This window comes from Rhyacophila brunnea, unplaced genomic scaffold (assembly GCF_057557595.1).
Source record: "Rhyacophila brunnea isolate RB1 unplaced genomic scaffold, BYU_Rbru_1.0 scaffold_22, whole genome shotgun sequence".
In the NCBI taxonomy this organism is placed as follows: domain Eukaryota; kingdom Metazoa; phylum Arthropoda; class Insecta; order Trichoptera; family Rhyacophilidae; genus Rhyacophila; species Rhyacophila brunnea.
In genome coordinates this window covers 32094562-32117899 of record NW_028232882.1, presented here as the reverse complement: position 1 = coordinate 32117899, position 23338 = coordinate 32094562, and the positions used below count along the sequence as shown (strand labels likewise).

Below are 23338 nucleotides of genomic sequence, written 5' to 3'. Positions count from 1 at the left end.
ACACGAGATAAAAAATCATTTTTTTCTGGAAAAATGGAAAGTAAGATATTAATAATTGTCAATATATATATATCTATATTTTTTTTATTGCATTTTCTTTTATAAAAGGTAGTATTTTTGCTTTCGAGTTGGTAGTAGTTGTGGAGGATTATTACTGTTTGCATTTATTTTTATTTTTCGGGATTCCGGCCATTCGGAATTTTAGCCGTTCGTGATTTCCGCATTTGGGATTTCGGCATTCGGGATTTCGGCTTTCGGGATTTCGGCCTTCAAGCTTCGGCTTTTTGGGGTATACAAAGACAATCCGTTACAATGAGCAGATAAACAGTCAATAATACTACATTTTGGCAATATTATATAGTTTATTTATTTTTTAATCTGTCTAAAACCGTTTATAATAACACTCGGATGAGTACAACAATTGACATAAAAAATGGCCGCTATTGCGATGCAAGAATGGCGAGGTTGAGCAAGAGATATAACTACGCAGTCTTCTCAATGGTGCCCGACGAGAAGCTGCCAGGATATGTCCAGGTAGGACAGTGAAGAGTTGCTAGGACCAAAAACAATATGAAGAATTGGGGAAACTCCGATGATCCTTGAAACTGCAAATGTGGCGCTGAGGAAACTGCGGAACACAGGATATTATGTCCTATCGTTCCTGCTGGTTAGGACACCATCGATAGTATGTTTGAATCCAATGACGCGGACATCAAGACCCAAGGCGCATCACTGGGAATAGTCAAGAAGATAGGCCTTTCTGTAGGTGTCTTGCAGAGGATGAAAATCATTAAAAAAATCGGTGTGTGTACTTGTGTACGCGTGTTAGAAGTTATACTTCTTTGGTGTAACAAAACAAAAACAAAACTTGTGATAACCAAGATTCTTCGACTAGAACTTAATTATCTTGTTAAATTAAACACTCAAGAAAAAGGACCGCTTATTGGAACGCCGTTGGTTTATTTCTATACATTTTAACTTAACTTAATATAATATATTACTAAATTATATAATTATTTCCCGTTGTTTTTATTTTTAAAGTACGAACGACACGAACTCTGAAGTTTAATCATTTGTTTACGCAATGAATTGCAAATGGCTGACAATAATAAATTCGCTGCCTAGGCAACAGAACAATTCTAAACTATAATAATATTATACTGTATAATCGTCATGATTGCATTATCATACTGTGGAGAAAGGCAGTTCAGCTGATAACCGAACAATCGGTGGTTCGAATCCAATCGAGTGCGATTTTTATCGTGTGAAAAAATAAATTATGTGTTACATCTCACACGCCAAAAATACACTCTGATCTGTTTTCCTAAACGCGCCAAAAAAAGTATAACTTCAAAAAATATATAAAAAAGTTAAATGCTTTGTTACCCTACAATTTTCAATTTATTATCTAAGGATTTATTAGTATTCAAGTCTCGCTTGCGGCGTCTTTCCCCCTCTCCTGATGAATGGTGTTTGTTCTAGCCCCTGATTAGTATTTATATGAAAACATCCAGACTCCTAAGCTTTATTATGGACCAGTGGTGTCTCCATTATAATATATTATATTAAGAGTGGGTCTTAGAAATAGTTTATGCTATAAATATAAATGAAGGAGTAGAAATGTGGCGAATCACACGTTTCTTTTAAAATGTGTGTTTGGGTCAAGGGAATGGATAGAGCGAGTGGGTGACAACCATGGCCCCCACATCCCGAAACGGGCCCCCGGGCTAGTAGAATCTTTGGCGGGGCCCTCTACCTATCGCTAATGTTAAAGCCAATGTGACACTACATAAGCATTTTCCATATGGTGTTCGAGGTAAAATTATTTAGTGATTTTCGTACATTACTTGAGTTATGGAGTTATCGAGTATTGACACACAATAATCAAAAATTGTTTCTCATAATCACATATTTTAAAATGTTAATACCTTTGAAGTAAAATAGCGCCGCAGGCGACTTTTTTACTATTAGAGCGAATTTTTAAAGTGCGTTTATCTCACTTATCTGGTCGATCCATCACGCCGGACCCCTCCTAAGCCCGGGCCCCCAGGCCAGAGCCCTGTCAGCCCCCCCTTGTGGGGGCCATGGTGACAACCATTAAAAATCTATTAAGTTACCTTCACACTGTGGAAATCCATATCTTCCGGCTTGAAGCAATTACAATAATTACATTATAATACCTACATACACTTTGTGCACATTGTACAACCGAAATTATGTTTTCAATAATTCACGATAAAGTCAGTGTGCAAGTCGTGGTCCCCCTCATCCTGAAGTGGGCCCCCCTACCTACGCTAAGGTGAACGGCAGTGCGATGTAATTTTCCCCAAATGGTATTCCGCGGTACTCTGTCTAGACTCTAGAGTCTAGAGCAATGGTTCTCACGAGAAATTTAACTGTGGCCGCACAATTAACATTGACAGTTCTATGGAAACGTCTGGTGGCCGCACCAAATTTCACTTTTCTTGTGATTGAAAATCAATTTATTTATAAACAAGTCCATTTTAATAAAAGACATTTGAACATTTTAGTACATATCTATTTATTTAAAAATAATGCAAATGGAAATTCCTCAATACTCCTTTTTTCCAATGCGAGCCGTATGGCTGCTTCTAACTTTACATCTTCGATATTTTTTTTATGAAGTGCAGTACACTGAATGATCTTTCACAGTATGCAGTAGTAGGAAAAATCGACAATATTAATAAAACGATTGTTGCCAATTCTTTGAATTGACTTTATTCTCAGAAATGGACTATTTTACACAAGGTCTCATCACAAAAACACATTATGGATCATTTGAGCGTGGAAAAAATTTAAGACAAGTCATATGTATTCAACCAATTTCATAATTTTATAAATACATTTTTTTAAATATTATTCTGGTTGCCGCAACAGAATCCTCTGGTAGCCGCACATGAAAACCACTGGTCTAGAGTCTAGAGTGAGTAAACCAAACCATTATAGTAGAAAAGTGGGCTCTGGAGATAAGCGGAGGAAAGCGGTTTCGGGCAGATATGGATGGAGGCCAAGATTCACGTCATGGATTGTAGCGTCATGAATTAGAAGAAGAATAATCATTTTTTTTTAAAATAGGATCCGTTTTCACTAATTTCCTACCTACGCCACTGATCTGATGTTTTATATTTGCGTTAATTTTAATTTGCTAGGAAACCTGTCTTGAAATCCTCAAAATAATCAAAATAACGTTCAAAATACATACTTACATACACAATGTTCTTTTCACGCCAACATTTTATAATATCACAGAGCAGTATTACTAAAACTGTAGTAGGTACGCGTAGGTAAACCTCTGAATCTGATTTGAAGTTGTAGATAACCGAGAATAAATAATACAATAGTTACGTAGGTACCTACCTAAAGGCTCGATGACATTGAGCTACTTTACAAGCTGCTTCTAACTCGCCCAGTGCCATCATCGAACAAGCTAACAAGCAGATTGTAAACAATCTATCGAGAAAAGTTGAAAGCCGGTCAACTTTAAACGCTACACGCTAGCGTGTGGGCCTACTGCCTCTGCGCAGTAGAGCGATAGTGGCGACCGCCCGGTAAAAAAACGAACTACGTCCTGTCAAAATAGTCGCTACCTTGTGGCTTCTGAGCCCGCTTTTAAATTCGCCAACAAGCAGCTTGTAAAGTAGCTCAATGTCATCGACGCATAAGTAGAGTCTGTACTAAATAAGCTGGCGTTCACGTCACGTCGTTTGCGGATGGAAAGCATTGTGCCATCGCGTTCGACTGTTGCAAGTTTTCAATGGAGGGAACGAGAGGGAATGCAATGCTGAATGCTGAAGCGGGGGGGGAAACCGCACGCCAGCTTATAGAAGACAGACTCTAGGTACATACCTACGCGTCACACGGTTGACCGTTTTTAGATTGGTACATTGGCTTTCGCATTCCTTCCTTTAACCTGACAGTTTGGGGCTCCATTTTGAAATATCCATAATATTTTTTATAGATTTAAGAGGCGGCGGCAGGGGTGGGGTTAAGAAAATCTAGCCGGTGCCAGTTACTTCTGCATTTTCCCCGCCTACTGTGTATTTATAGCTTCCCGTTGCTTAAATCGCTGACCCTCGCACTTTTTCATATACATTCCCCATACCCAGACACTCAGGATGTCTGGCTATAAACTCCTGTGTTCACCGACGAGTTATTGCGAGCTGTCGCATCCACATGTGGCTATCGATTGCGCATGGCTAAACGGTCATAATTATTAGTAAGTATCGTTAGTGTCCGGTTGAGTCGTCCGCACTGCTTTGTCTTTTAAACATGCCGCATCGGAATATTAAAGCAAACATTGGATGCCCCATATATAGTCATAAAATTATCAATGTATGAGTACCACGTATATTCCAACAGCCACATGCCTTGCGTGTCGTAGAATGCCGAGGGGAGCATGGCCAACCCGTTCGGAAGGTTGTTCGTCGGCTAAATCACCCGGGCCACGATCCTCAGTAATGGGGTCCTGATTAAGAATAAGTAATATTAATCCGCTTACCTAAATTATTTGTATTTTTTTCGTTTTCTGGGGGAATACGAATCTGGCTCAAAACAATTAACATTTCTGCTAGTTAGTTGTAATTGTTACAATAAATGCTATGTTTTAACAGCACCTCTCTTGGCTGTGCTAACTTTTAGAATGTGATAGACAGCTTTGACTGTTTATTTCCGATACAAAATTTGGCTAATGACTTATCCAGGCTCTGACTAGCTCCAACCCTTGAACCTGGGGTCAAAATGGAGTAACTCGGATGGTGGTTGTAATAGGGCAGTAATCGCCCTTTCTTTAATTGTCTTCAGAAATAAAACTCACTATTATTGGTGTATCGATGTTTATTATCGTCTTTATTCACAGAAACAGTTGTATAATTATTCAAATTCAATTTTTTTTCCACATACCGTGAACATTACAAATTACAAATTTAAGACGTTCACAACATGACATTTAAAAACAAAGAAACAGTGTAAAGAAGAAATAAATATATGCAGTACCTATCAGAAAAAACAGTATGAAAAGTAAAGTAAAAGGTATAAAATTATAAAAAAATATATTAAATATAAATTATAAAACATGGAAGCACACCAAATGAGCTAAGTGGACCCTATTTTAAGAATTTATAAAACAACGTCCACCTATACTCATCCTCACGTAGATGGAACATATCACCATCCGAAGCGATTTGGTTGAACAGAGTTATTGCCCTCCCAATTATTGGCATCACCAATGGCAGGTTAGTTCTGCTCCTTGGGAGAACAAACAACTGATGCTCCCGATTTCTAAGATCACAAGTTATCAGGGACACAAGAAATGCAGAGTTCTGATTTACACCACGTATAAATCGAAAAAAATACTTGGCCAAATATTGATATCTTCTAGCATTTAAACCAGCGCTCGAAATGGACCGGAACGCACCGGAGCGCAGCTCCTGTTCGTGAATTCCTTGAGATTATCGCTCCCTCTCGTGGAAAAATGAAGAATTGCATTAGGATTCGTGAATTAATCATTTATATATTTAAATCTAATTTTTAAAGTTTACACGAAACTGAAAACTGTCCCAGTAAGCCGTCTAATCTTGGCAGGTATATAACAAAAAAATCTACTAAGTACCTACATACACTCTTTTTATATAAGTAAACTTACATAAATATTTTAATATTTTCGGAAAATTATCGAGCTCTCCGGTTCATAAAATTGCCCGTTTCGAACGCTGATTTAAACTAACATATTATATAATCATACCTAAGAGAAAGTCAGTTGGGTAAGACATAAATTATACCCGTAGAGGGTTACTATAATATATATACTTAGTCCTTAATACAAGTCTATAGAATTTCTATAGCTTATATTTATAAACATTTAAGTCATTTATTTAAGAAACAAACTTATTAAAAGTTTGAAAATTTTATTTATGTGTAAAACAAATTTTTTTAGTTTATAAAATTTATTATGTAAGTATTAAAACTTATCCATTAAACAAATTATAAGTTTATTATTTATTAAACTTATTAATACAAATTGTATGTTTATTTATTTACTTATAGAATTAAATTACAGAGTTTGTAAAGTTTATTATTCATTAAAACTTATTTATTAAAAGTTTATTATTTATCAAACTTATTTATTAAAACAAATTATATGCTAGTTTATTTAATTACACACGTTGCACAAATCCATGAGAGGTGTGAGTCACTGTTCTCCAAAGGTTGGGAACTACTGGTTTAAGCACTGATAACCGGTTGCATGATGATGATGTCAGTGTCAGTGTTCAGTGGAGGAATCGACGAATCATTTCTGTGCGATACATGCTTAAAAGATACAATTGTGCATGTAGAGGGATGATAGACATCTTCAGGAACGAGAGGCTCGTCACACTCGCTGACCATCGTGCAACCAACGTTAGATAGCACCAAATCAAGCGTCCGCCCAAGACTATTTTTCACAGAAGAAAATTGTTTTAAATTAAATAAATTATTAAAGCTAGTATAATCAGATTCAATTATACCAGCGGAATACAAATTAAAATCTCCCACAATAATAAGTTTTTTGTTGGGCAGTACCAAATTTTCTATTATGTGAAAAAAGTCACTGTATGTAGTCGCTGAGCTGCCGGGAGGGAAGTATACAGCGGCCAAGTAGGTACAGTGAACAAAAGTTAAAATTAACTTTACACAAATTAAAATCAAAATTATATTCACTCAAATTTGATCTGGTTGGATATAAAGTTTGTGTGGATAATGCTACTCCATTTCTAATTGCCAGCAAAACGCCCCCACCTCGTCTACCATTTCGACGGTCTGTTCTATGCACAGAATATTCACTTCCGAACAGCTCATTGGCCGATATGGTGTCATCGAGCCATGTTTCGCTAAGAGCAATAAAATTATCGATGGTCGGGCACACAATAAACCCTCTTTAAATGTATTTACTTTAGTTTTTAAGCCTCAGAATTCTAAATTCCTCTAAATTCAGAAACCTTCGCGGGTGTTGGCACAATTACTCACGAAAGTTTTATTGCAATCGGATGAATGGAATATGAACGCATACGAATAGAAGAAGAAGATGAAGATGGTTGTAATAATTCAGAAACCTTCGCGGGTGTGGGCATAACAACTGACGAAGGTTTCATTGCAATCGGATGAATGGTATAGGAACCATACGAATAAAAGAAGATATAATGAAGAAGAAGAAGAAAAAGAAGGTGGTTGAACTAATTCAGAAACCTTTGCGGGTTTTACCACAACAGCTGACGAAGGTTTCATCGCAATCGGATGAATGGTATAGGAACCATACGAATAAAAGAAAATATAATGAAGAAGAAGAAGAAGATGGTTGTACTAATTCAGAAACCTTTGCGGATGTTACCACAACAACTGACGAAGGTTTCATCGCAATCGGATGAATGGTATAGGAACCATACGAATAAAAGAAGATAGAATGAAGAAGAAGAAGAAGATGGTTATATTAATTTAGAAACCTTTGCGGGTGTTGGCATAACCACTGACGAAAGTTTCATCGCAATCTGGTCGCAATCGGTATTATACCCTATAATAGGGACCATACGAAAAAAGAAGATAGAATGAAGAAAAAGAAGATGGTTGTACTAATTCAGAAACCTTTGCGGGTGTTACCACAACAACTGACGAAGGTTTCATCGCAATCGGATGAATGGTATAGGAACCATACGAATAAAAGAAGATATCATGAAGAAGAAAAAGAAGAAGATGGTTTTTCTAGTTTAGAAACCTTTGCGGGTGTGCGTACAATAAGTGACGAAAGTTTCGTCGCAATCGGATGAATGGTACAGGAACTATACGAATAAACTAAAATAGAATGAAGAAGATGATGATTTTTCTAATTCAGAAACCTTCGCGGGTATGCATACAACCACTAACCAGAATTTCGAATGAATGGTATAGGAACGCATACGGGACAGACAGACAGACAGAGAGGCAGACATTCATTTTTGTATGTGCAAGTGTAAGTGCAAGCAATAAGTTGACAAAGTTTTATCGCAATCGGATGAACGGTATGGCAGCGCATAAAATACGAACAAACAAACAAATATTGATTTTTATATATTAGATATACATTCCTGTTATTCATCAGCTGTCATAGTCAGACTAGTCCTTCACACAAAAATCGGTGGTAATATCGATTTCCAAAAAATATGTAGCATTGATCTATGCATTACATTTGAGGAAGGTGTGTTAATGCTAGTATATTATTTATCATGTAACTAAGTATAAAATATAAATAATCTAAAAGAAATCTGAAACTAAGAATACTCCGACAAGTGAACACGACAGACGCGTCAGTAGAAGCACTCTATATTATTATAACTGATTATAACAATGACAGGCAATGACAGGTCATCCATAGACAACGGGAGGGGCGGAAAACGTAGGACCAGTCGTGAATGTTTCGGTTTTCTCTTGAGTCGGCAATGCCTAGGGACGTCACTGTTTATGGCGGATCTTAACAGCCTACTTCCACCCTTCGCCACTGCTATATGACGACAATAATAGCTAGTATCCATAATAGATTCATATTATATTCCTACCCATGACCCCCACATCCTGAAGCGGGCCCCCAGGCCAGGATCTTTGCTGGGCCCCCATCTATCGCTAAGGTTAAAGGCAGTCTGACGCTCTACAGTGATGTTTTCCAAATGGTGTTCGAGGTCATATAAAATTTAGTGTATTTTTTAGCCATTTTTTAACACATCAACAAAAAATTGCATCCCACAACCATGTATTTTAAAAAAGTAATAATGTCGAAGTAAATAAAGTATAATAGATTTTTTTTACTATTAAAGGAAGTTTAAGATGCGTGTTTATCTAATTTATTTGTACGACCCGCCACGCCGGGCCCCCCTGATCCCGGGCCCCTAGGCTAGTACCCTGTCAGTCCCCCCTTGTGGGGGCCATGTTCCTACCCACCTACCTACCAATAACCAATTTTGTATAACCATGTTGATGATACAATCGACAAGAGGTTATCACGAATGTATACCTATGTACCTACTTATTTTTTGATGATAAGCGTTACGTACCTACCTAGTTGTTATAAATTAGATAAGTTTCAAACAATTATAAATAAAATTATAATCATATTGTTTACATACATAAAGTTTAAATACATAAAGCATGATAATAATTGATAAATTACATATTTTTTTATTGCTTATTATCATCTTAATGGTGCATTGGCGTACAATTAAATGAACGTATGGCGGTTATCTCATTAATTATTAAAAAGTAAAGATCAAAATGTCAAAAAAGATTCGTATTTTGCACAATCGTGTCAATTAATTAAATTCAATATAAATAAAATACAGGTTTTCAATGACGCCCCCTTTCATTTTTAGTTTAAAGTTATCTGAAAATTCTAAGCCTCAATGCAATAATGACATTGAGCTACCTACTTTACAAGCTGCTTGTTGGCGAATTTACAATCTGCTTATAAACTCGCCCAGTGTCATCATCGAACATGCTAACAAGCAGAATGTAAAAAATCTTCCGAGAAAAGTTGAAAGCATGTCAACTTTACACGCTGGCGTTTGGGCCTACTGCGTCTGCGCAGTAGAGCGATAGTGGCGGCCGCCCGGTAAAAAAAACGAACTACGTCCTGTCAAAATAGTCGCTAGCTTGTGGCTTCTGAGCGAGTGGAAAGTTTTGTGTGTCATCATCACAAACGCACTAGCTGACTCGCCCGCTTTTAAATTCGCCAACAAGCAGATTGTAAAGTAGCTCAATGTCATTGACGCTTTAGGTAGGTACCTACCTAACTATTGTATTATTTATTCTCGATTATCTACTACTTCAAATCAGATTCCTACTGCTTAATGTGATATTATAAAATAATGTTGGCGTAAAAAGAACATTGTGTATGTATGTATTGACATCGTCTGGGGCACATTTACCGTGTTTTTTTCTACATTTTTCTCAGTTATTTTACATAACCGCGATTAATATTATTACATTTTTACGCTGTGCCTAGTTGGTAGTACCTACGGTAATTAGCATGAACGTAATATCTACCCATTGTATTCGTTCTAGGTTACACTGTCATCATAAATCGCAGTTCACAGCCTGACTTTAATTGTTGGAGACATCTACAGTATAATAAGACAAAAATAATAGAATTGTGTATAGGTATTAATAATAATTAGTAGCTGGTTACATAGAAGTTTTCGAATCCCGCCCACTGCTAAATCGAGCCCAGCGTTGCCAACCGTACTATAATTATAGTATCTGTACTATAATTTTGGTCCGCGTACTATGTACGATATAAAACAGGTATAGTACGCCCAAAATACTATAATTTTGAATATCGAAAAAATATCTAAAAAGCACTAAAATTTCAATATTTCCGTTCGTTAAAGTGGTGAAAAGTGCCATAATTTAGCAATACTTATAAGAAGATTTGGAGAACTTGGAAAAAAATTGCTCAAAAAACGTAAAAAAATCCCTTTACTTTGGTTTAAAAGGAATTTTCTTGAATTTCTTGAAACAAAAAACCTGGTACATTTTCAACAGATGACAATGCGTACTATATGTTTTCCCAAACTACTATAATTTTAGAGGCTCTGTACTATAATTTCAATTTGAAAAGATGGCAACACTGGTCGAGCCTGTACGCCACTGATAAAAGATTCTACGATGTAAAATCCTGCAAAATATGTATTGAGTTTAGTTTACTTTTGTTGCAACCCAGTCAACGTAATTATAATTATTATACAACGTATTATAATTTATATTTATCGTAAAATTGCTGTGCAGTTGTCGGAAGCTTAATCATGGACATATCTTTCAAAGGAAAACGAATTTTGGTTACAGGAGCCGGCAGAGGTAATAAAACAAAAGAAATTAATGTTTTTATGTCATTCGATATTTAAATTTGATATTCAACCAATCAGCATCAGCTGTGAAAATCCTAATTAAACGTCATCTGTCAAACATCCTGTCAAAATGTTGCAGATATTTCAATTTCCAACTTTATCCTGAAAGGAAACACACCGAAAGAAACTAATTGGGTCTTGTGACTAATAATAAATTATTGTCCGCCGTCGCGCGCTGCCATCAGCTGTCAGTGAAGGCAGTTAGGCAGTTTTGCCAACCGAACTATGATTATAGTACATTTTGGTCCGCGTACTTTAAAAATAGTATAGTACGTCAAAAATACCACAACTTTGAAAATGGAATTAATTGAATACGCCGTTTAGCATATTTTTACATTTTCAACAGGTCCTTTGCCGAAATACTATGATTTCTTGGACCGCGTCCTATAATTCGATGACAAAAATATAGCAGAATTCAACAATGGCGACTGACAGCCAAAGACGGCGGACGACCAGTCACAAGCACCAACTAATTTGTTGTAAAAGTTAAAATACCTACCTATACCTATTATGAATAGTATAATTTGGTATAATCTTATTATTTTGGGGATTGAGAATTTTGTGTAGGATAAGTACAAAATACAGGATAGGTAGTGAGATATCCCGGGTCCTGTGTCTCGCTCGGGATATCGGTAAGACCCGGGATTCACAAAAATTAATTAAATTGTAATCTGTTTCATGTTAGGATTAAATTAATGAAACTCGTTTTATTTTGGTCGATTTATATTCTTAGATTACTCATGTTAGTTACACTTCCAAAGGTTTTATGATCTTAATTTTAGTTTCGTTATTAATAATTATTATCATCATTCACAAGTTTTAATCTATGCCCTCCGTATCCCATTTTTCACTTCCATGCTCGATTTGTATTTGTTTTACTCTCCGAGTCGTAAGGGCCGATGTTCCCTCTTTAAATGGCGACCCTAGACTGACTTTTTTCTATCGAACAGTGTTGCCATACTTCCCTTACATACTCCTTATTACCTATTAAATTCCTTTGGCTTTCGTCTCTTTTATTCGGCAAGTCACATTCTTCTCTGACATACTATTATTATAATTAGATACAATTCTTACGTGCTAAGTACATGTTGAATATTTTGAGAGTTAATCAAGGAATTTTGGACGTACGTACACCCATTGTTGACTAGAGGTTAGGTGACATGGTTACACCTAATTATTACGTAATTTGGGCTATCGGGAGAGGCCCAATAATCATGGGTGTAACAGTAGGTACCTACTATGAGGAACTTCTTTTGGTTGTATCGTTTCATATATTTTCAATTGTGAATAGGTAGGTACTCTATCTTTACATAATCATTGCAGGCCTCTCTCTCAGTGACATCAGTAATTGCTAAATACCTACTGTCAACAACGACATTTAAGAGAAATTAATACAATAAACACCCTAACACCTTGCAGGTTTACAGATTTATGCACATTCATATTCCATATTATGTATCTACTTACTTACTTATATTCTTATTAAAAATCTTTTTAGGGATCGGCAAAGGTATATGTATTCGTTTGGCAGAATGCGGAGCCCAAGTCATCGCACTATCGAAGTCAGACGCAAACCTAACCGAACTAAAAAAGCAGGTTCCTTCAATAGAAACAGTTTGTGTGGATCTCAGCGATTGGAATGCAACCCGCACGGCAGTTTCTAAGCTTACAACAAAGCCGATCCATGGCTTGGTGAATAATGCTGCGTATGCTAGCCTCGAATCATTTTTTGATGTTGAACAAGATACTTTTGACAAGTGAGATAATTTATTTTAACGTTGGTTAAATATTGTTATTTTAGGTTACATGTAAATTGACCATATTATTATTACACTTCGCCATATCACAGTTCACCGTGAATGCCAGTTCGGATTAGTCGAGTAATTTAGTCGAACAGACATAAAAACAACTTAATTCAACGAAAACAATAAGCATGAATGAAAAAGTGTTCACAATTTTGTCTGATCGCCTAAAGCATACCAAAATTATTTTGATTTGGTTTAGGCAAGGTTTAATTGATTTTTAAAAACTAACCAACTCCATATATTATAAATAAATAAATTGTAGTCTTAGTTCAATAAAAACAAATACTCATGACGGATAAAGTTTAATTATTTATGTCGGATCTTAACAGACTAACTCCACCCTTCGCCATTGGTACATAGTAGAATTCATATTTTATGAGAAACTAAAAAAAATATCTCTGTTTCAGGTCTTTTGATGTGAATGTAAAGGCTGTTTGCAATGTCAGCCAAGTGGTGGCTAAGGAAATGGTGCAGAGAAAGCAAGGAGGAACCATCGTGAATCTATCTTCCCAGGCATCTAAGGTCCCGTATATAATATTATTTATTAGCTTTTTATACGTGATTCTATACTCCTCGCATGCATCTTCGATCAAGATTGTCATCTAATAAATTATGGTAACAATTATTTGAAAGAAACAGCATGAGAGTAATTGAGGTGCTGAAGATTGAATTAATACAAGTGAACCAGCAACAGAGTTAATTAATGTAATATTATTAATCTAGAAGCTGCTTTAATCGATCTATCTACATAATGCAGATACGATTTTCAACATGTGTGTTTTTTCTTTTTACCATTTACATTGTTAATCATGGCCAGTCCTTACAACGGTATTACGACTTACCCAAAGGTATTAAGAATCATTTTTATATAGAGATCCATTTCAGGACTTCAGACTCCAGCTTAAATGTATGGAATCAAGCCAAAAAAAGGACCTCTGATCTACTGATTAAGTTAGCTACAAGTGACTTCGCATTTCAGATTTAGTTGAAGAAAACTTCACACTTCTTTTATGACATTCCACTAAAATAACAGATTCACCTGATTAGTTAATTGTGTACATGATTCTATGTGCAGACAAAACCAAAATTACTTTTGAATGCTCAAATTCATAGGATTGGATAGTATATAATTAAATTAGACTTATGCATCTCACATAGTGCCATACCAAAGCAGTAATTTGAATAGGTATACAATTTATCCTTATAACTGTAGAAAGATACTTCCTCGTCAATTTTATGCAGGCTGCCAATAGCAATTTTAAGACATTATTTTTAAGATAAATGTTCATGTAAAATAGCGTGAAATGCATACATAGGTTATGTAAACAAAGCAACAGAATGCTAGTCGCCATTTTGTTTTTGGGGCTGCCAATAGAAGAAAAAAATAATGAACTTGTTATCAATACAATTTATTCGATTCAAAATTAAGCTACCTTGTAGAATCTAGAATCCAAAATTCTTTGGCGTCACCCTTTTCCTTTTCTATAATAGGTAATTTATATAAAAGTGAAAATATGTTTTGCTACTTGGCCCCAACTGCCATCTTCATAAAAATATACAAAGTTTGTTTGTTCCAATTACCTTTCCTGCCAATTCCAATTTTGAATTTTCAAGACAGATCAAGATAAAGTTTACAGACCTACAAACTTATCTGGAGAATGAAATGGGGGAGCCACTGTCGAAAACTACCCAATCACGACTCGTAACTGGCAAAATCTGATATTCGGTTGACATTTTTCAATATGGCATCCTATGGTAGTTTGTAGTTCCATTTTTGGCCATTCTACAGATAAGTTTGTAGGTTCGTACATATTTTCGATTCCATTTTTCAATTGCTATTCTTTTGTTTGACTTAGCTGTCTGAATTATTTCCATTTGGAAATTGGTAAACTTTATGTATTTATATTATTCTTATTACTCATTCGGAACTTTGTTTTCGTAGGCGGCTCTGTTGCATCACACGGTGTACTGCGCATCAAAAGGCGCTCTGGACGCAATGAGCCGCGTAATGGCCCTGGAATTAGGTCCGCACAATATCCGGGTGAATTGTGTCAATCCGACAGTTATTTTGACTGATATGGGCCGCTTAGGATGGTCAGATCCCGCAGTCGCTCAACCAATGCTGGACAAAATACCTCTGGGACGGTGAGACACTTTCCAATATTTAAAAAATGATACTATCGACTGAGAGTCCTTGGCGGAATTTGAATTCAGATTGATTTTTTGTACCATTTCATTGGAGTCGTTTTTTTGTGACATGGGTTTCGCCTTTCATCTTCAAGCACTCACCAATAGTAAATGCACACTGACAACGAATACAGTTAATTCTCGTTTACATAATAAATTAATACAAAAGAAAGTAAAAACCTTGTATTGCAACATGTGACCAAATACATGCGAGTGCTAGGCTCATTTGAGTAGAGCATGCTGCATAGTATTGTTGGCCCCATCAATAAGTGGATACGGATATACAAGTTGTACGCCTTGTATGAGACCCTATCAAATCAGTTTCCTTCGACGGTTGGACGATGTACATAGGACGGGACAAGTCGTACATGATAAAGAAACTGACATTTGAGATCTCATACAAGACAGAAGGATAGTGTCGAGTTGTATTTAACGGGCGAATGATGGCCGACTGGTTTACGTGTCGGCTTATAATGTTGTGGGTCCCAGGTTCAAATCCTGGGTCTAGCAAATACATTGTTTTTCAAGTTGTGTTTGGAGTTGGAGTATGAACCTAATAGGTTGAGGAAGTGGCTTTAACATCCATTTCTCGTAAAATCTGTTATTACAAACCTCCACCGTGGAAACCCATATATTCCTATTAGGATTGGACATGGTCAAAAGAAAGTATTTAAAGACCTAGGGTGTCCAAAATTAGAGGGAAGCAGCTTTTGGCAGACCTGTGTGCAGGCCAAGGCATCTAATAATTATTTAACACTGCCATCGTAAAAAATTAATTGTGTGTGGTTACCAATTCAACCATACTAATAGTGTGTCAAGTCTATCAAGACGTGTTGAAATATAAAAAAGTTTGTATGTTATGCCCTCTTTTGCTGAATTGATTTCACTATTATTGCTATTTTTTTGGCTTGAAGGTTCGGTGAAGTATCTGAGGTGGTGGACGCTGTGGTCTTCCTTCTGAGTGACAAAGCGACGATGATCAACGGTGTGCAGTTACCAATTGACGGAGGATTCTTGGCGTGTTGACATGATGATATTCCATGAAGTCTCATAATACATACTTGGACATTGGGGCATGACAACTGAAAATCCATCACATACCTACTCATATTTTGAAAGTGAACCTTGAGAATGTAAATCCATTTTTGATACTAAGAATAAAGTGCAATAAAAATGATAAGTTTTTCAAGTCCATGAGTAGGCACTGGAACCTGGAACGATGCTAGAAGACTGCCTGGCGACAGGGATTCTTGGAGGCGCCGCGTGTGTCCATATGCTCCGGCTAAGGGGCGGATATGGCCGAAAAAGTAGGTACCTTAAAATATCTTGTTTTAAATAATTTTATATTATAGTGCACCAAATACTTTTTAATCAAAATCGATAATTTTTATTGGTTTGTGTCTACGATAATGGTTTTTTTTTCTTTCTTTATGTATAGATAAAAAAAATGTCATTAACCCGATGTCCGGAATGGATAATCCGTCCGTTGCTTTTGATTTTTATTTACTAGTGTTTTTCGAGTAAATCATGACACAGATTAGCAGTGTTCACTCTCCCAGTTCATTATTAGGTGTAAAAAAGTATGCACTTCAAAATTCTGTGCGAGCGTTTTTACATATCGAGGTCGCTAAAGCAAAAATGAGTTATTTACGAAGTTAGATTATTTTTAATGTCATGATCAGCGTACTAATGGAGCAGGCGTACACGTCCATGGATTTACTGGCAACAATAGTGAGTATTTTAAATTATTGTGACAATAACTGTTTACACGTGCCGACTGTCTCTCCAATCTTTCTTTAAAAGTGAGCGTGACGCAATGTTGTCATTTTATGGTACTACATATTTCGTACTATTTGACAGCTGGTAGTGAAAATCTAAAGAAAAAAAATAGATTCATGCATGCAAGCTTGCAACTGCAGGATAATACATGTTTACCCATACATTTTCTTGTTATGGCCGCAATAATACTTACTCTCAACAGGAAATCCATGCACATGTAAACGGGGTATAAAAGTGTGTCGGAAGTAATTATTCCATAATGAAGTTACACAACTATTTTTCAGCAGGTTTGCAAGAATATTTGAAAAAAAATACTCTTTTATTTTGTAAAAAAAAACACCCTGCATTCTATAAAATTATATATCATCAGTTGTGTCCAAAAAAACTTACATTAACTTTTTATCTTATACAATTTAACAAACATGTTTGAAAAACAACAAAGTGTTAAATCATACTTTTGAATAGGTAGAAGAAATAAAACACCACAGTACATATCTTATTAATTCTATTTTTTTGTATTAGGTATAAAAAAATCATTGTGAACGTTTATATTTTTCTCTATTTTGATTTATGCAATGGCGAAACTATACATTTGTCCATTATGAGGTAATCGCGAAGCTATAAACAAGTTCTCATCAAAAGAAACAGATTTCAAATAATTTTAACAATAATTAGAATCGCTTTGAGAGAAAATGTCTTACGGATTCTATCCAATGTCATTACAAAATATAAAATACAAAGCATGTCTGCTGTATTTTATTTTCAAACATAAGAGGCCGATGGATGTATTGTGCCTGAATTCTACAGGCATAATAATGCTGACATCTGAATCTTAAATTGATTGCAGAATATTTAATTACATAATGGATAGCCATGAGACATTTTTAAACAAAACTCTTTGATAATACATTCAACATTAGTCAAGAAAATGGACAATAATGAAGTGTGCGTCTGAGAAAATGATAAGTTGTATATTGAGTCATCTGGTATCGAAGGCAAACCCCCACATATAATATGACACATAAGGAAGCAGATGTAATGGTTATGGGCTACGAATTTGGTCGGCGAGTGGACGACCGCCAGACAAATGCCGTCATACAGTGGTACCCAAGGGTACTAAACGTCCACAGGGACACCCTAAAACCCACCGGATGGACGAACTCATAAAATTCAGTGGATGTATGTGGCAGCGAAGAACTGAGGACCGATAAGAGCGGAGGGAGCTAGGGGAGGCCTTCATCCGGCAGTGGATCGACCCCGGCTGATGATGACGATATGGTTCTGTCTTTGATACCGGATGACTCAATTTATACAACCGAATCTAGTTAGAAATAAAGCATAGGATGTGAAGGATATGTCTGAATGCAATCGTTTGACACTAAAATCTTGAATCCAAAAAAACCAATACTAAAAAATATGAGATCACGTGGATAGCGCGGAAATAAATGAATTCATTTCTCGGCTACTTACAAACTTTTGACAGTCTTTTGGAAATATTTACCAAAGGTTCTCAAGAAACAAATAATTGCCAATACATTCAGTCGGGTTATAAGGTAGTTTGTTACATACAATGTTTTGTTCTGTTTAATTTGAACACAATGAATTATTTTTACAGATATATCGTTAATTTAAAGTACAATAAAAGAAAGTATGCACTAAATAGTTTTACAGATTATTTAGATAATTGAAAATTAAGAAGTAAAAGGAAGGGAGGGGAAGGTCATGAAGCATGATCCGCTTTTTAAGCGATAATTATAATTTATTCAGGAATAAGTAAATGTGTGACCTAACGAGATGCAAAGTAAAATTAATGATTCGAGGCGTTCTCTTAGAAGATATAATTCTTTTTCTCACTAGAAAGTTTATATTTCAATAAAGCTACTATAAAACATTTATAAAATTTATTTTTTAAGGATTACGGCACTTCTAGAACACTGTCGGTTTAAAAAATAATCGTAAACGTTAATAATTTTTATCATACTCGCTTCGTACAGATTAAAAGAAGACCTAAACACGGGTTAAATAAATAGCACTCTGCGACAGCGGTTGATGCATTGAACAATCCAGACAGTTGGCAAATGAACAGTAATACATTAAAATATACAGGATTTTAAATCATTTATTACAGTCAGACATTCATAGTTGATTTTCACTCGGTACTGAAATGATTCGCAACATGTTTTAATTTTATTTGGTGTTATAAAGGGACATCTATAACAATGTCCGACAGTTATTGCGGATAGAATTGATTTAAAATTACTTAAAAAAAATTACTAAATAATAATATTAAAAACAAATTCTATCATGAATAAGTCTTAAAATAAACGTATGTTTTAATTTATTTAAAGTCACAACAACACATTGCGAGCTAAACAAAGTAGGTACAAATATTATAAGTACGAATAGATAAAATTCAATGGTTGTATGACATTATTATGTAGTTTTTAAAATCATATTATTGTAATATGTCCGCAATATGTCCAATCTATTCTATTGCAGCTGAATATCAGATTTCCCATTTATTAAAACTTAAACTAAATTGATTAACATGAAAATACACTGTGAATGTCCATATTAGATTTAGTTACATACATATTAACTTATATTCAGATGTTTAAATACAGATGCAATGTCATCGAAAATTATGTAAAAAATACTCCTACACTGGTCTGCAAATTTTTGTTGTCGATTCGTACTCTGTCAAAAGGAGTCTTTGATAAATCTTAAATAAAGCAATGCATAATAACATGTCGCACCATGAGTGTAAAACCAAGGCATCTGCAAATTTTTCAATTTCGAGATTAAATGCAAAACAAATGCAAAAGTCGTGAACTTGATAATGTAAAAGTGAAGTAACTGAAAGAACATGCAATATAATGTAGATATAAACCAAATATTATCGTTTTTTTTAGAAACTCCATTTCTCCTAACAAAACGAACACTTCAAACCCTAATATATCCAAAATATGTCTTTTGCAGATGCCTTGGTTTTACACTCACGGTGCGATGTGTACGTTGATTGTTGTTACAGTCCATTTACTGATTATAATTAATTTTCATGTTTCAATTTCAAATGAGGTTTTACAGAGATAAGGAGATATTAATTAATATTGCCCTATGTCAATAAAATAATGTATTACATTCCACTTATGACATTGTTACCCATCTCTCATGAATTTTCAGTAAAATATTGAGTAATGAATATATTTCAATAATGAGAATACACTGCATTTGCAATGTCAGCATTGAATATTCAAGAGAAATCCTTGTGAAATTATCTTTGCAGTTCAGTGTAGCAGTTTTTTTACACCAGTACAAAGGAGTACTTTCATATCAGACTAATTTTATATCCCAATCTGTAGCTTGGTTAAATATCTACCAATGCATATGGTTCCTTTACATTCATAATGACTCCAGTTATTAGTATAGAAAATTAAATTGCATTGCAAAGGTAGATAAAGCACATGGAAACATTAATTGAACTGATTTATACATCAAGTGACATACTTATTCAAAAGAAAATATTGTCGGCTTAGTGCAAGAAATCATAACTTTAATGTATAATGAAAAAGGCACCTATGAGACCAAAATGTCACTTGGTGATTTTTTGCAATAAGAGGCAATATGTGATTAAGAATGACATTTGCTACTACATAATAACGAAAATTTAAGCTGCCAAAACATTGATAGTTTTGAATTAACCACCATATCGTCGGTGTTTTGTAAAAAGGGCGAATTAACCAAAATGCTACTTTACAGGAATATTTTTAACTTTTGACATTTATTTGTTTTTTACCTGTAGATGATTATAAATATCTAACAAGTTTATAATAAAGCTTAGAAAGAATACTGTCATTATAATAGGTATTATTATATAATATTTTAAAAGGCCTAATATGTCACATTTGCTTTTTATTTCGTAATTTTATTTAATTTAATTTTAGTCGATTATCGTTTTTAAGTACTTTCCTGTGGAGATAAAAATTCGCCGTTTTTACACAACAAAGCTAGTGGGGTACATATTGTATTTTCATTAAAATCTCGATTTCGCCAAAATGGTTGATTCGCCCTTTTTACAAAACACCGACGATATGCCAATAGCATAATACATTTAAAAGAACACAAAACTTTTAAGTCAATTAACTATATATAGGTTTCGCAAGAATGTCACTTGATCTAGAACTGCATAATGTAATCCAATTACGCTTTCAGCTATTTTTCCCTGTTTAACAATGGATATTGTGAGTTATGTAGCCTGTGTGATGAAAGTACCCAAGTACAAAATTAATAGTACCTATGTAATGCATTAGATAGCATTCGGTTCCATTTAATTATGACTTATCTATAACAGGTCTGCCAACATACATATTCCATATTATAAAGATGATACGAAGAATATAGTGACGCCTCGGTGGTGTGATCTAATCCAAAAAAATATTTGAACAAACAACGCTTTAATACCAAATTGGTATAGCAGCGAAGAGGTTGAAGTGATTTTTGATACTGACTGTATTGTTTCCAATCACAATGTTTGGTTTTCAAACCATGTTCGATCCTACGATCATGTGGGCGTCCAGAGTGGAAGTTGTAAATAACAGATTTTTATTTTTATGGGAAATGGATGTTAGCCACTTGATCAACATATTAGATCCAAACACACATTGAAAAATAACAGGTGAATTTTTTGCCAGACCCAGGATTCGAACCCGGGACCCACGACATTATAAGCCTGACATGTAACCCACCCGGCAATCGTGGGCGTTAAATATTTTGTCACCTAAAATATTGTTTCTGTAAAAAGCATTCGGATTATATTTGAGCTCTAAGAAAATAATACCAATATAAAAAATTTGTTGAAATTTAAAATTTGTCCAGCGCTCAAAAAATGTCAAATACACATATTGTTTTTCAATTTGTGTTCGTCAGAGTATGGACCTAATAGGTTGAGCAAGTGCCCAACATCTATTTCTCGTGAAAACAAAAATCTGTAATACAAACCTCCACCCTGTGGAGGCCCATATGATTTTATTAGGATCGGACATGGTTTAAAAAAAAAAATCACAAAAGATTTTATGAAAGGTCTGTGGTTTTACAAAATAATATAGATTGTACATACATACGAGATTCCAGTGCAGTAATGTTAGTTTTTCCTTTAAATCCTCATTAAAATTCAGTATTTATTTGTCAAAAAATATTGGAAGTCTGATAACATGTTTAGACATAAACGCGCCTATCTCTGAAATTTGCAAAAACGGAACACGCCACTTCACCACAAAGGCGTCGATAATCGATACCGTGATTACTGTATGCTTCTAAACTAATACAATAATTATTATTATCAACCATATTTTTGGTGCATTTACACGATATTATAAATACACAAAATTCGACTTGACGGTTAAGGAAGACATTTGAGACGGACTAAACTAAAAACTTAATAAGAAAAATAATATACATGAGAATAATAATAATCATAAAAATAAATTTGAAATGATTAAAACGATACAATCAACAATCGCTCCGACAAAAATGTGTTGATGACAACAAAAAAAAATATTAATTTATAATAATCTAAATTTCATAAATTCTACAGTGAGTAAAAAAATGATTATCTTAAAGACTAATGATAATTCTGTGTGTGAAAGGAAGAATGCATTATGTCTAAAATCGCTACTTCTCAGGTGAGCTAAAAGAAGATTGATTTTTGGACCCTTTTGTATGGGAACTCCCAATGTTTCTGTGTGGAATTTAGTAATTCAGAGGCATTGATTTGACTCATCCTTTTGCTCGTCTGTGTAATCATTTATTTGCCATATTTAACCATTTTTAAGACTCATGCCCTATTCCTTACACTCACAGAACTGATCGTGCATTGTCGCCAATTAACAAAATTTCAATCGTCGATAATACTAAAAATGCATTTTTTCCATGAGATTCAAACGTCCCAACAAAATTCATGATTTTCCCCGATTATAATTACCTATATCACTTCTAATCATTGCCACATTAAATAAAACATTTCTACACTATTACTAACAGTCTGATTTTTTAAGTGCGAAACATTTGTCACACCATTACGAAGAATAAAGTTTTATAGTATTATTTCAACCAGATTATTGTTGAATGAAAACAGGACAGGTGAAAACGATAGCCACATTTTGAATGATTTACCAACCATGAAAAACAAAAAAATATAATTAATTCACTGATACAAATAAATGTCCCAAATATAAACACACAATAAGCCATTTACGACAAAATGGGTTTTTATTTAAGACTGATTGAGACGCACGATTTAAAAATGTAACATTCTCCATTGAAAATTCATAACTTAAAACAGCAGCCAAAATATACATACGGGTAACCCTCGTTCATCGCGACCCCGGCGAGTGCGAAGTCATTATATCGCGGGCGATTTTTGATAATATTGTTTTGTCCTGCACTTATTTTGACATGTTCCGCGCACTAGAAATCGTCACTTGCATACGTTCAGATTATTTTCAACAATCTTTACATAAGTGGAAACATGCAAAGCAGGGAAAAGTATGTACATAGATTCTTTTATGCAACGCGGAACAAAATTAATGTTATTTTTTTAGTTTATTGCAAAGTTATATTAGTTATCGTTTATGTATATTGTTTATT

The 23338-nt window shown here is 34.7% G+C and overlaps 1 protein-coding gene across 1 annotated transcript; it reads left to right on the top strand.

Moving 5' to 3' along the window:
* Nucleotides 1-10664: 10664 nt before the first annotated feature.
* On the top strand, nt 10665-16094 carry LOC147070361 (L-xylulose reductase). The gene is made up of 5 exons (XM_085950044.1): nt 10665-10872; nt 12421-12679; nt 13135-13249; nt 14670-14872; nt 15829-16094. Exons 1-5 carry the CDS (start codon nt 10821-10823, stop codon nt 15938-15940), a joined length of 741 nt encoding a protein of 246 aa, XP_085806170.1. The 5' UTR covers nt 10665-10820; the 3' UTR covers nt 15941-16094.
* Nucleotides 16095-23338: the final 7244 nt, after the last annotated feature.

What these genes read in the sequence shown, in the direction of transcription:
- LOC147070361 (XM_085950044.1), top strand. Translation starts at nt 10,821, where the DNA reads ATGGACATATCTTTCAAAGGAAAACGAATTTTGGTTACAGGAGCCGGC. An exon ending in GGTTACAGGAGCCGGCAGAG is followed by an intron (nt 10,873 to 12,420) that starts GTAATAAAACAA and finishes AAATCTTTTTAG; the next exon opens with GGATCGGCAAAGGTATATGT. An exon ending in GAACAAGATACTTTTGACAA is followed by an intron (nt 12,680 to 13,134) that starts GTGAGATAATTT and finishes TCTCTGTTTCAG; the next exon opens with GTCTTTTGATGTGAATGTAA.